This window comes from Centruroides sculpturatus, unplaced genomic scaffold (assembly GCF_000671375.1).
Source record: "Centruroides sculpturatus isolate CEXI.00-Female unplaced genomic scaffold, Cexi_2.0 scaffold238, whole genome shotgun sequence".
NCBI classification, from domain to species: domain Eukaryota; kingdom Metazoa; phylum Arthropoda; class Arachnida; order Scorpiones; family Buthidae; genus Centruroides; species Centruroides sculpturatus.
In genome coordinates this window covers 694,713-709,001 of record NW_019384806.1, presented here as the reverse complement: position 1 = coordinate 709,001, position 14,289 = coordinate 694,713, and the positions used below count along the sequence as shown (strand labels likewise).

Below are 14,289 nucleotides of genomic sequence, written 5' to 3'. Positions count from 1 at the left end.
TAAATACTGAAATTTCAATTCACATAAACAAGATTGTACATAAAATAAATACACCCTTATGCACCAAGAAGAAAGCATTGGAATCAAACAAAACTTTATTAGTGTGAATGTAACAATGTGTGCAGGATTTCCTGAACATAACACTATCAGGAATGTCCCTTGTGCTACTACAGTATTAAGTATGACTGACCATCATACAAGATGACTCTCCAGAGTGGCATGTCAGCACTGAGGGTATTGTGCTGCTCAATAGAAATGGTGGAATTGAAAACACTCATCAGCAATTCTGATTCCGTTTGGGTGTCTGTTCCCAAAGAGAACCAGATTCGCTGCTAAAGACAATAAGTTGCCAGTCTGTAGCAGTTTATGCTTCTATGTCATGGCACCACTGCAAATGAAGCTGATGATGCTAGAGTACTAAAGGCAGGATGCATAGCAGTTGCCATGCATGCAAATTTGTCTCTACTAGTCATATGACAATGGTACAAGAAATGATAAGGTTCTGTAGCAGGTCTTTTCACCTAGCTCTTGATGGTAGACAAAGTTGTTGTCGCAACTGTTCATACTTGTCTCAAAGTTAGACAATCATTTCTCCTGGTAGTCTGTTAGAGTCTGCCTCCTATGCAAGTTTGCCCTCATATATCCACACAAAGAACAATTCACAGTTAGGTTAATCATGAATTGTGAATAATGTGACAAAATGCCATCCTGCTTCCTTCAACCCAATTACGCAGCCTTTCTCACACCCCATTGACTGTGTATGTGCCTTTGACTATGTCATACAGGCATGCTTAGTGTTCAAACACATCCAAACAACAAGTACACTTAAAAATTCTGTACACAACAAACTTTTGCAAGCCTTTTTATAGATATTGGAGTGGCAATTTTAAGGCACTCTAGAGCATTACCTGGCATGCAATCAGACAACTGTAATCTTTTATATAGCTGTCAGCTGTATGGCAAATTTTTCATTAATTAGATCATTCTACCTGGGAGCATACCTGTGTTTGTCAACGACTATAATACAATTAACAATAAAGTTAAAGTATGTTTTTATAAAAAATAATAAATTCTAAACTGCTACATTGTTTATTCAAGAAATTGTCTCCTTTTAGATTTTTTATTACTTGAAAGATCTTAAAGAAAGGCTGAAAATAGCTCGAAGAGATGTCGTAATAGTTTTAGATTTAAGTGAAAATAAAGTCGGAGAATATGTTTAACACAGAAAACATCTTACCTTATTTTTCTGAATCAAATCTATGCAATTATCTATAGCATTAGTTGCAACTGTTAGCTGTTTGTGAATATCATCATACATTGAATAATTGCATTCTTCTTTTAAAAGAGAGAGCGCATTTTGAGATTTGAGACGGATGTCCGTTAACATGGTTTTCAAAATAAAAGTGTCTGCCGAGGTTGACATTTCTTATTTTTAACTGAAAAATACAATTTTAAAATCATTAGAATAGCTTTTAACTAAAAATTGTTTAATAAATATCACACGTTGCACTATACATTCTGAAAATGTCTTAATTAATAATAATTAAATATGCTTTATCATAAAAAAAAGTAAAAATTATTCAAATGTTTCCAAGCTCAATGCTCATCTTGAGTGTATCTCTCTCTCTCTTTCTCTCATACATTTGAACAAACTATAAACTACAAACTGCTGTAAAAACTGTCAATAATCATTTTTGTTTTAATCGATTTAAGAAAAATTATTATATGAATTAAATATAATTTAATTTAACAATAAATTTTCAAGTTTTAAGATTAAAAATATGGCAAGGTGCTGAATGAGACTGATGGCCTGCATCACATTTTAACTACCGTAATGTGTTTATTAGACAGGAAATCACTCTAGGACGTTAAAAATTATCATTCTTTGACTATCTCATGAAACTCCTCTGATAGTAACACGGCTACAGTTGTCAACCTGATGTGATTTCAATCTATGGAGTTTATTTAATCCTATTAAATTTTTTTTATTTTAATGTAAATAGACGTACAATATTAAAATTTTTCTTAATTTATTTCGAAAGCGGGTGCGGAATATCATATTTCTAACTCAATGCTTATTTTATGTCCTATCGAAACGTATACCATGCCAAAGATAGACTTAAAGATACTGGAATAATTTAGTTTAACGTTGCCTTTCCTAACAATAAAATATACTTATTTGTCGATACTTAGATGGTTATTAAAGATTATTAAATATTTAGCCGGTTATTAAAGTAATTTGAATTCTATAATTAATTTAAACCAATTATAATTATGGAAAAACTGAAAAAAATGACGATTTACCTTTAATTCGATTGTCGGAATTTAAATAGTAGATAATTACATTTAACTATGATTTATCATCAACTTCGACATTTAAACAAATAGCCAGAAATGAAAAGGGATACAATAACAAAATAAACCTATATTGGTATCCATTCTGTAAACATTTCAATATTTATTTATAAAAATGAAATTAACTTCTACAACTATTTACAGAGAACAGAAAACAAAATAAGGTTTTCTTTTTAGATTTTATAATTAAGCAATTTGTACTATAACAAATAATGATAATAAATTTGTATAATTTATCTAGACGACAAATTGGTATTTTATTGTTGGCCGACAAGCTTGATAAATTTAAGGCGCTTAGAGGGTAAAATCTTATCTAAATTAAAGATGTAACAAAATTTAAATAAAAAATAATCTAATATTCTATCCTACATCTGTACATTGCCAGCTCTATGCAAGTGCTTTTTAATTGGTGTTGGGTTTTTGTTTGTCATTACGTTTTTGTAACATTATCAATTTTACTAAATGGCCGACGGGTTTTATTTCATTACAATAAGCAAAACTGCCCTGTAATATAAAAGCAAAATTAGGAAAATTCTCATTTTATAGTGGAACAAAATCTCATACATTACAGTTGGAAATGGAAAATATTTTATCTCTGCCGGGCATCAATAATATCCCTAAAGCTTTTAGATTCCTATATGAGCAAAAAACCAAAAAACCACAAATCAAAGAATGGCCTTTTATGTAATAGTTTGATGAGATATGGCAATGTAATACAGTGGTGCCTCGTATAACGTACGCCTCGAATAACGGACGCTGCGAACAACGGACTTTCTGTTTGGCCGTTACGTGACTCGAGCAACGGACTGGCTTCGAACAACGGACTTTCTGTTTGGCCGTTACGTGACTCGAGCAACGGACTGGCTTCGAACAACGGACTTTCTGCGAACAAGTGTGAATGATGTTTCCACTCGTTTGCCGTTGCCAATGACAATCTGCTATTTTTATAATATATTAGTATTATTAGAATATATTATTAGTATATCTGAAGTACAGAGCTCGCGCTGGGATTCAGCTTGCTCTCTTGTTTATTACGTGCAGTACATCACCTCAGTGCAGGGGTGTATTTACATTTATTCAAGTGTTATGCAAATCATGGCTTCTAAAAAAACTGAAAAGTGATTTCAATTGAAACAAAGCAAGACATCATCAGAAGGAGTGAAAGTTGACAAAAATTTCCTTGTCAAATGGGGAGAGGTTAAGGAGTTTACCAACACTCGTTATCCAAACAGAGCTGAGGCCAACAGGATCAATGATCTCTACAATGACACCCTTGCCGTCATTTCTGACAAGTATTGAAGAGAGAGAAACACACCACCTTGGACATGATTTTCAAGAAGCCAGCTGTCAGAAAACAAATGATGTGGGACAAGAAGAGTTGACTCTGCAAGCTCCGGTAGCCTCTTCTATATCTGACTCCCGATTAAAAAACAATAAAAAGAGACCTGCTGCAATGTGTAAAAAGTCTGTATCTGTATGAATGTATGAAGAAAGTGTTCCTCCACCTCCTCACAACATCTGACTACCTGACATAATTGGTGACTGCTCCATTTTCATTTTTTTCTGGTACGGTTATTTTATGCTGAGGAACGAATTATATGTTTTAACATGTATTTCTATGGGAAAATGTGTTTCGTATAACGGACTTTTCACTTAACGGACGTGCACCTGGAACGGATTAAGTACGTTATACGAGGCACCACTGTATATGGATGATCTGATAAGAGGAATGTCACCCGGGAAGACTAGTCCCATTTAACATGTGAAGAAAACCTGTGAACCTCACGTGGTTGACCTGTTGGCAAGATGTAAATCAACCAGTGCTCGGAGATAATGCATTTACAGAGAAACATGATTATGTGATATTTAATAGATACCGCTTGGGCTACCTATAGATAGAATACATTGAGGAAACAGACTGAATGAACAATGAAAGTACTTGAAGCTCCTAGAATCATACACAACACTGCTCCACAGTCAGGACGTTAAGTGTAGTATTTGCATACTTACTATGCTTGAAAGAACAGTGTATAACATTTAGCATTTGTAAAATAAAAATCGACAACCAGAAAGAATTGTATACACTCAGCTCAGTTTCGAGTTTGTTTTGTTAATTTATGGCAATGCAACATTTGTGTGATCTGCCTAGGTGGATGATTTCTAGGAGGTCTTTTTAAAGGTAACTGACCCCTATTCGGGCATTACAGACGTGGAGAAAACCCGGAAAATTCCATGTAGCCAGTCCATCCAGACAAGGCATGAACCCATGACAAAACTCCCAGTATTCAGGGAACGGAACCACTAGGCCACTTGTGGACCCCCCTCAGTTTCAAGGATTTGCTCAAGAGATTTATGCAAGTCTATGCCTACCGAGATATAATCTTGTATAAATATGAATGCTTATTCAATTTCTGGTTTGTTAGATTTTTGGATTTTGATCCAACTTCTACATCCATCTTAATCTATCCTTTGCACACATCCAATTTCCACACAGACTGTAATCACAGATCATAAAGACTATTTAATTTAGGATCTATAAAGTGTTATAAATGAATTTGTACGTCAAAAGCATCTTTATTATTTTACTGTATACAAATTTTATATATTGTATAGGTAACCACTTTTTTTCGTACTTTTCGCATAGAAGTAGCACTTTCTAGACAATAAGATTGGTTACATAAAACTCGTCTTACAATCCTTTTGTGGATAAATAGTAAAAGAATAACTACATTATACCCTCCAGGTTGATTATGTGCAACTTTGTTCGGTTGCAATTTGAAAAAATTGAAGAAGACCTATAAATTCCCACTGCCATTTGTCCATCTTTCCTTAATCTGGTGAATGGAGTTAAAGAGTTAAATAGATAACAGAGGAGACCAGATATGGAAACCTTAGAAGCAGGAGGACCTGATTAATTATACACAAACTTCTACTAAAAACTGGGAAGTCACATTATTTCAATTCAAAAATTTTCCCCAAAAATTGTTGGATAATGACCTGCACGATTCTATTGTTAAGAGAAAAGTATAATGCATAGAGGCAAGACACTACTAATTTGAGATGGAGAGCATATATTTTAAACAATATAAATTAAAAGTATGATTAAAAATTGCAGTCCAGCATTGTGACAAAGTCACAATAAATATTTGCTTGTTGATATTTTTTCCTTTGACTACATTAGATAAAGAAAAACTTGCATCACCATTGCTTATAGCAGGGGTGGCCAACAAGTCGATTGTGATCGACCGGTTGATTGCAAAGTGAATTTCGGTTCATCGCTCGCAATGTCTTGACTTAATGTGTTACACTTGTAACCGAACGCAATGCGCAAACGCAACTGTAGTGATATCGGACCTCACGTCCTCCCTCAAATGTGGTTTTATCAGTCCATGTGCAATCCATTTGCGTACAGTTATAAAAGGGGAATAAGAAATGTAGACAAATGGTTGTAAAACCAAAAAAAAATGTCTTGACTTAACGTGTTACACTTGTAACCGAACGCAATGCGCAAACGCAACTGTAGTGATATCGGACCTCACGTCCTCCCTCAGATGTGGTTTTATCAGTCCATGTGCAATCCATTTGCGTACAGTTATAAAAGGGGAATAAGAAATGTAGACAAATGGTTGTAAAACCAAAAAAAAAAAAAAAAAAGAAAGGTGGGAAGAGGGACAGAGAGAGTAGGTCAAGACACGATACAGAGGAGGAGTAAAGAGCTGCGTAGAACACAAACACACCACAGACGAAGTCAATCCATCACCGAAACTCCTCTCATCCAAGCCCTAATTTACATCAGAGCCACAAAAATCTCGACACTATAATATGCAAATACAGAGAAACACCGTGGGTTCTTCGAAATCCCTTGTTTCGTCGGAAGACGAAATATCGGCACAAGATCGGTTCTTACACAGACGATCCACAGAAAAGTGGCTAAATTTAAACCGGGGAAACAGCACTAAGAGTGAAACTGGAAAAAAATTAAAACTGAAACTAAGCAGGAGCTTCTGTTTTCATCCATAGAATATAAGAACTTGAACAAATACATAAATAATATACCTATAATAGCATATCTTCATCACGTAATGATAAAGTATTAGCGATTACAGCCCGGCACACGTATTTGTAAAATCTAAGTGACTCGTACAACATGGAATTCATATAAAACGGAATTATCAACAGTGTTATAGGGGGGTCGACTTTGTACGAGTACACTACCGTCATTTCGATTCCATGTTTGAAATTGTAAGCTCTAATACTTTACCGCTAATATTTCTGCCTAAATGGGTTAAATGTACGTAGAGTGTATTTAATGACGTACAAGTAACGGATCAAAATCTGGAATGGCAAAGACATTATCGATAGCGCACGTGTTAAATAATAACGCTTCCTATCAAAGATGGCGTCGAAATGACGGTAAGCATTTAGTACTTCTTGTATGGTATTTTTTAAATCTTTTATATATACAGATCTAGTATAAATTATAGAAGAAAGAGAATTAAAAGGGAACTTACTTAAAGCTGTTTAACTAGTTCTAAATTACTACGTGTCAAATACAAGAAACTATTACAAATTTTCAAAATATCGACAAGAGACATACAAATGTCACAATGCTTACTGTCTACCATTTTGTTTTAACTTCGCGCTTTGTAGGGAAATTTCCCTTTCGTTTTCGTTTTTTTTTTTTTTTTTTTTACTCACCGATACAAATTAAAAATAATAACTTTTATTCAATTTTAATTTTAATGTAAATATATTCGATTATTAAGTATTGACAAAATCTATTATATTTATAACAGATATAGATTTACAAAAAAAAAAATGAATTTAATTCCTGCATTGTAGGGAAATTCTCTCGACCTGTGAAAGAAATAAGGTTTGAGCGTATATAAAATTTACTTTTAATATATTTAAAAGTATTTTTTATAAAGTAAATTATTACGATTATAAAATCAAATATAATATTTTTGAAAAGTATTTATTTGTAACTTCGATTTCGAAACTCCGTCAGGGGGATAACGATCGCCATTTTTAAATTGTTAGAAGTGTGTCCGATTTCAGTTGCAGTTATCAGTTAAAGTCGATCATGCCTACTTTCGTTATAAGTACTAATTTACCTAAAGACAAAATACCCGCCGACTTTCTTAAAGTAGCGGCCGACACTTTGGCTAAAACGTTGGGTAAACCGTTATCGGTAAGTACACCAGAGTAATTCCTTAAGACTGTGTGTATATATGGGGGGAGGCATTGAAACAAATTCCCGGGAAATGTAATAAAAGACAGCGGTGCGCATTGTTTTTCGATGTACAGTCGACCCCCCCATAACACTGTTGATTATTACGTTTTATATGAATTCCATGTTGTACGAGTCACTTAGATTTTATATGAATTCCATGTTGTACAAGTCACTTAGATTTTACACCCCGTGTGTCGGGCTGTGAACGGCTCACGTATTTGTAAAATCTAAGTGACTCGTACAACATGGAATTCATATAAAACGTAATAATCAACAGTGTTATAGGGGGGTCGACTGTATGTTCCATTTTCCATGCCGCCACCTTTCGGGGGCGGAGTGTAAGATTGCAGGTGTGAATGACACTGTCCCAATGGTGTCATTCACACCAGGGACCATTGGCATTCGTGCATACTGCCATGGTAGTATGCACAAATGCCAATTGAGTCTGTGTTATTTACTTACTTGTGTAAATTACTTTAAAAAGTGAAAAATAATTATATCATTTGATTTCATGATATTTTGTATATCTTAAAAATAATTAATATTGCCCGGGGATTTTGTGGCATCCCGGGAAACAGTTTACTTTTATCCCGGAATCCCGGGACAAGCAAAAGACTGGGAAATGAGAAACCCTAATCAAAATATATATATAAATTATTCCTAGAAGAATTTTTATTTTTTTGAACGAGTGGAATTTGTTTAAAAATTGAAATGAGTAGTCTGCATGCAACACCAGCTGATGTTGCGTGACAACTGCACTCATCGTGATGAAAGCTTGCTTAGATTTACTTTGTTTTAGAATTTTCTCTGCTGATATATGGATATACTTAAAGTCAGAGCTATTATTTGGTCATCACGTTTTACTATAGTTCTATTACTACACACTTTTTACCATAGCATAGTTATTTTCTTCAGAAACTGAAGTCAATGCTTTCCCACAAGACAGTTGTCTTTGATTACCTTTCTTGCATCTCACTAAAACAATTAATCCATTCACAAAGAATAGAGTAAATCTTCATTTTTGAGCAGTCTCCATAAGCATCTGTGATAGCTTTAGTTAATAATATCAGATTTTTCTTCCAACCCAGTTTATCTAAGAATTTAATATTAGCAGGGACTTCAAAGTTACCAAATCCATGTTTGTAGATGCAAAGGCAATTTTAAACTTATGGTATATAACACATCTAAGTATCATACAATGCTGTTAACTAATGCGACTTTTTGCTGATAAAGCAAAAAGTCACATTAGTTAATTATAACTATAGCATTCTGTTTATAAATAACAATCACTTTCTGGGAACTTTTTGAATGTCCCTCGTATAAGCAAATTACTTAAAGATAAAGTGAAGATCTTAGTGAAGTTCTTTCCCAAACTCTGTCTTGTTGAGTTGGTTTCCGTGTGTATCACGATTCGATTTAGTGATCCACACTCAAATTGATAATATTTACAGATTCTATATGCAGAAAGTGAAAGTAAAAGTTCAAAAACATAATATATATACAGGATAACAATGCATGATGACTCATGTACTAGATTGGTTTCAGGGAACTGTTAAACTTTGGAGGGGCTCAGTCAGCTTGTGGAGTTGGCTCAACTGCACGGTCAGCCCAGTCTCCACACTAACCCGTCCGAGATGCTTACCAGAGGAGAATACTATCTCTATGCTCAGCGGGCTTCCTAAGAGCCTGAAACTACCGTGTACCAGTCTCTTACCCTTCTCTCTTTCCTCTCCCATTTGCCTTGCAATTTAAGAGTTTTTTGGACGGGGACTTCTCACCATTCGCAACCCTTTCTTGCCCGAACAGCTTATACTCGGGTCCGCCATCATCCGATGAGAGTGAAGCTTACGTAAACATCCGCCATTTGTTTACATTTAGTTGTTTACCGTATGGCAAATGGTCTATTGTCTGACCACAGGTGGGTCCATTTGACAAAGTCGGCGCTTCCTTTGTTTTCCCTCTGTTTACAAGTCAACACCTTACAAGTGGTATGTTACCCAATCACACATGGGTTCAATTGACAAAGTCGCGCTTCTTTTGTTCCCTCTCTGCTGAAAGGTCAATACTTTACAGGTAACTTCTACCATAATTCAATTGGTGGAATTATAATTTAAATATTTGAACTTTTTGATATTCGAAAGTGGATCCAGAATATAGGCTCAATTAATTCAAACGTTTGAATCAATTAAGAAGTCTTGCATTTGACAGGCATTTATGCAATACTTTGGAGACTATCCAGTGACGATTGAAGTTTTAAGTCAATAAATATCAGTTTGAGGCTGAAGTTTTCAATGCGAAAACGTAAACATCTGACGTTCGTGTTTTTTTGCGTTGAGAACTTTTTGGCCGCAACCTCTCTAATGATTGGGCAGATCAAGACCATTGACTTGGGTTAATAACTTTTGGTTTTCTATAGTAACAACAATGATGATAACTCCTGGGAGTCGTAACTGGTTAACATGAACAGTAACATAGTTATTGGATTCATAAAGAATACAAAAAATATGACATTATCTTTTCTGTTGTTTACAATCAAATAAATGTCTAATTTAAATTACTTGATGCTTTTTTTAATGAATAATTTTCTAATTTTAATTGCAAAGACTTTACTTCCCTTTTTAATTCTTTTCAATTTAGTATATTGTTGTCCAAGTGATACCCGACCAGATGATTTCTTGGGGTGGAGGTTCCGATCCCTGCGCCATAGCCTCGGTGATGAGCATCGGCCAACTGGGAGTGCAGGAGAATAAGAAGCATTCTGCCGTTCTCTTTCAACTGGTAGAAAAGTATTTGGGCATAGCAGGAGACAGGTAAACAGCATTTTATAAATTTTATATAGTTTTCTAATTAAACATATAAATATAATTGAAAACTCAACAGATTAAAGTTGTTTATGTCAAATTGCATAAATCTTTGTTGCATTATTTTCAATAAAGTAAAAAACTGATTCTTTAGGTGGCCAAACATTTTTGGCTTGTCTTCAGCCAGCTTCAACTTATAAATGTGATATTGAATGCTCAATATTGTATGTATGTATGTACTCTTTTATCAATTGATCATGTTAAAGACGTTTATCTTGTTACATAAAACTCAAAAATTTTATTGGTATTTATATACAGTGAATACCTGTACTTAGTAGACAATACATTTGGTTTAATAATAAAACTGTTGATGCATATTTACCTCATTTAAGTGGACAATATCTTTCACAAGCTACAGACAAAACTGCCGTATGTTTTCTATTTTCCAGAACCTCTGTTAAGCACAAAATGTATTGTATATTTCCCATGAATATCATTTCAAAAATACCATGGTTATCTTCAGCAGCATCATTCTGTTGGCTTTCTTTGCCTCACACTTGTCAAACAAGATTTTCACTTTCATTTTCAGATTAATATTATGACATTCAAACATTGGTAGATTGTTGATGGGCTTCCTTGCATAACAAAAGGAGGAATTGAGGAAGCAGAAAGAATTCTGTTTCTGTTTTTCCCTTTTTTCAAAGAATGAAACAGCAGAACAGATCAAACAAGTTTTTCCAATTGGCAAACATCCTGCTTGGGAAATGTAGAAAATGTAGTCAGTAATGTCACTTGTCTAACTTGAAATAACTTTAGGACCTGGAATGTGACACAAAACTATCTTTTCTTCTAGTGCCAAATAACTATAGAGCTATTTTTATTCAATAATTAATATAATGTTTGCAATTTTTGACTATTTCTGAATTCTGTTCTTATTACACATTCTTTACAAATAAATCTATATATTAATTACTTAAAACACCACTGTTTTTGTAAAATATATGGAAATTTTTTAATGGTTGCCTTAAGTCGGGGGTCGGCAGGAGCAGCTTGCAAGCCGCATGCGACTCTTTGCATAGACGTTTGCAGCTCTTCGAACATAAATTCCAATTTCATCTCACCTCAAGCAGCCTTATAACTTATGAGTTTGAGATAGAGCCAACGAACAAACTTTGACTCATATGGCTTACTCTCTACCACTCTTTAGCCCATCTGCATATGACCACACTTGCATTGATCAATATGAGTTGCATGCAAGTGGTAGCATTTGAAGCATATCTTTATCTTATTGAATGCGTGTCTATCCGACGTCCATCTGTCTAACATTATGCCTAAAACGACCACTAGAGGTGCCCCTGTTGTGTGTCGTATTTTGCACATTTAAATTAACAATATAAATTATTATTATTATTCTTCATTTGGCCAATAACAATATAAATAATTCAGTATATTTATAATAGGAATTTATTATTGTCATGGAATGCTTGTTACACGCATTAGGGGGCGTCTCTCTGGTACTTTTGTTATCCTGTTTCCATGACAATTTGGCTCTTCTCACTTGACAAACTGCTGACCCCTGCCTTATGTGAACAAAGTCTCCTGTTCTGAGTGTCTGCTAAATCCAGGTTTATTATATACATAGTGTCTCCTAAAGAGTGCAAAGAATCAGATGCATGTAAACAATGCTTGCTTTCATACATTGTCAAGCATGAGCTATGCATTAGTGAATCCCCCTACTCCCCCAAAAAAAAGAAGCTAAATCAGCTCCTATTACAGATGGAACTACAGTTCCAATTGTAAAGTTGTAGAACAAGTCAAAATTAGTACATTCCAGATTTTTTCAATTAATAAAGGATAGAGGGTGAGATCGTGTACTCCCAAAAATATAAAGGGTTGTTTAAGTTTAGCTTCCCTGTAGTGCTAAGCTGCTTTGTAAGTGTTTACCTGTCACATTTTAAATAGTTTGTGATAAAGCAGTTAGTGAAAAATACATTTTGGGTTCATTAAAGAATTCACATGACTAAAAGGAAGCCATAATTTGGAACTTAGCATTTTATTCACCCAGAGGGGAAAAGAAATGCTAACACAAAACAAACCAAAACAAAAATTTTCAGATCACAAACATGCTTTTAAACAAAAAAGTCGCTATATATTTTACATCAAAATACATAAACACTTTCCTTTTCAGTAATTTTTTTAAAATACTAAACTTATTTCCATTAACAGCAACATGTGTATTTGTTCAATTGTTAAGTCAACACGGGAAATCATATCTGGAGTTAGGACTTGGAGGCCTATCAAACACTTTCTTTCAAGATCAGTGTCCAATACACTTACATCACCTTTAAGTACTATACACAACACACACTGCACTCGAGAAACACATCACACAATGCATTAGGGGAAAAACAAATTTGAAATTTCAATTGATCGCTTTATTGATCCTATTTTACTTTACTGGAAGGAGGAATCTATATTTCTTGCAAACTAATTGATGGGTAGTTGGATACCAGCACCAGCATGTTTTGTTTAGACACTGCATTCTGCTGGAGAAGTTAAATGATAACTTAATTAATGACTACTTTGGAGAACAGTGGATTGGCCCACACAGTCCACTGCAATGGCCTGCAATATCCCCTGATCTTACTCCATTATTTCTATTTTATATATTTGAAAGATTACGTATATGAAATGCCAGTATTGGATGTCACAGATCTTCAAAGACATTGTTATAGCTTGTCAAACACTAACTGTGGACATGATTTCCTCTGTTTACAACTCAGCAGTTGAACAAATACACACATTTTGCTGTTAATGGAGACAGATTTGCTCAACAACGTATGAAAGGAAGCATTGTTTAAATAAATCTGACAGTTATTTCCGTGCTTGATAAGCATGATTGTTAATTTGCAGCGAGAGACGATTATAGATGATAAATATGTAAAATTATGTTTAAAATATCCAGTTTTCTTTTTATTGATCACATCACGAATGTTTCATCTGCATAGAACCATCATTATTATTTTAAAATTTAATCTTTTCTTTTTTTTAGGATGTATATAAGTTTTGTGGACGTGGACAAATCAAACGTGGGATACGTAGGAAAAACATTCCACGACATCCTGTGATTTCTACTTTCCAGTCAGAGTTTTACGAAATACTTTCAAAACATGTTTCGTAGAATATCTTATATTTTGAAAAAGAATGATATATAATCAAAATCTATGGTGTAAAAGAATCATGTTTAAATTGAATGTTTTAATAAAGAGATCTTTCCAATTTTGTATACGTATCCGATGCATATGATCCTATGATAATTTTACTGTTAGGTTACTCCTGAATATAATAGAAAAATGACGGGGAATTTTATAAATTAATATAAAGATATATTTTCTGATTCTACATATCATTACATAATGCGGATTGGAACTCCAAGAGCGAGAGGAAAGTCTGAGGAAGAGTTGCAGACATATCAAGCAAATGACATAGAACTAAATTGTAGGCTAATGACGGAATCCAAGTTTCTTAAAATTTGTGATGCAATTAGATTTGAATGTTTCATACATTCAGATCATGCGTGATTTGAGTCAGGTCTTTCAGCTTTGCAAATAATTGAAGATGGCCATCATTCCTCTTCATTTGCTCTTAACAATTACACTGCAATCGAGCTTCTACGTAATTTGCAAAATTTGAAGTTAATCTATATTACGATGAACAATCAACATAAATAATTCATTTCATATTATCTTAGAGCTGTATGATCAATATACTTTGGACCAGGTTTAAATTAAGATCTTTCATCAGATTCCGTAATTTATCAAGAGAAGTACGGATTAGGGCATCATAGTTCATTCTTTGCCTACGCAGGCCAACAATTTGTTAATAAAAACATTTCGTGTC

The 14,289-nt window shown here is 34.1% G+C and overlaps 2 protein-coding genes across 2 annotated transcripts in view; one reads left to right on the top strand and one right to left on the bottom strand.

The window, feature by feature from the left end:
• Positions 1 to 7,010, bottom strand: part of LOC111629669 (Werner syndrome ATP-dependent helicase-like) — a 51,567-nt gene extending 44,557 nt beyond the window's left edge. The window contains exons 1-2 of the mRNA XM_023373553.1: positions 6,867 to 7,010; positions 1,238 to 1,436 (exon numbers count right to left, since the gene is read on the bottom strand). Coding sequence (XP_023229321.1) covers positions 1,238 to 1,423 — 186 coding nt within the window. The 5' untranslated portion in view covers positions 1,424 to 1,436; positions 6,867 to 7,010. The remainder of the gene's footprint in view (positions 1 to 1,237; positions 1,437 to 6,866) is intronic.
• Positions 7,011 to 7,353: 343 nt separating this feature from the next.
• Positions 7,354 to 13,673, top strand: LOC111629685 (macrophage migration inhibitory factor-like). Its single transcript, XM_023373571.1, has 3 exons — positions 7,354 to 7,546; positions 10,226 to 10,398; positions 13,442 to 13,673. Exons 1-3 carry the CDS (start codon positions 7,439 to 7,441, stop codon positions 13,515 to 13,517), a joined length of 357 nt encoding a protein of 118 aa, XP_023229339.1. The 5' UTR covers positions 7,354 to 7,438; the 3' UTR covers positions 13,518 to 13,673.
• Positions 13,674 to 14,289: the final 616 nt, after the last annotated feature.

What these genes read in the sequence shown, in the direction of transcription:
- LOC111629685 (XM_023373571.1), top strand. Translation starts at nt 7,439, where the DNA reads ATGCCTACTTTCGTTATAAGTACTAATTTACCTAAAGACAAAATACCC. An exon ending in CGTTGGGTAAACCGTTATCG is followed by an intron (nt 7,547 to 10,225) that starts GTAAGTACACCA and finishes TTTTCAATTTAG; the next exon opens with TATATTGTTGTCCAAGTGAT. An exon ending in TTGGGCATAGCAGGAGACAG is followed by an intron (nt 10,399 to 13,441) that starts GTAAACAGCATT and finishes TCTTTTTTTTAG; the next exon opens with GATGTATATAAGTTTTGTGG.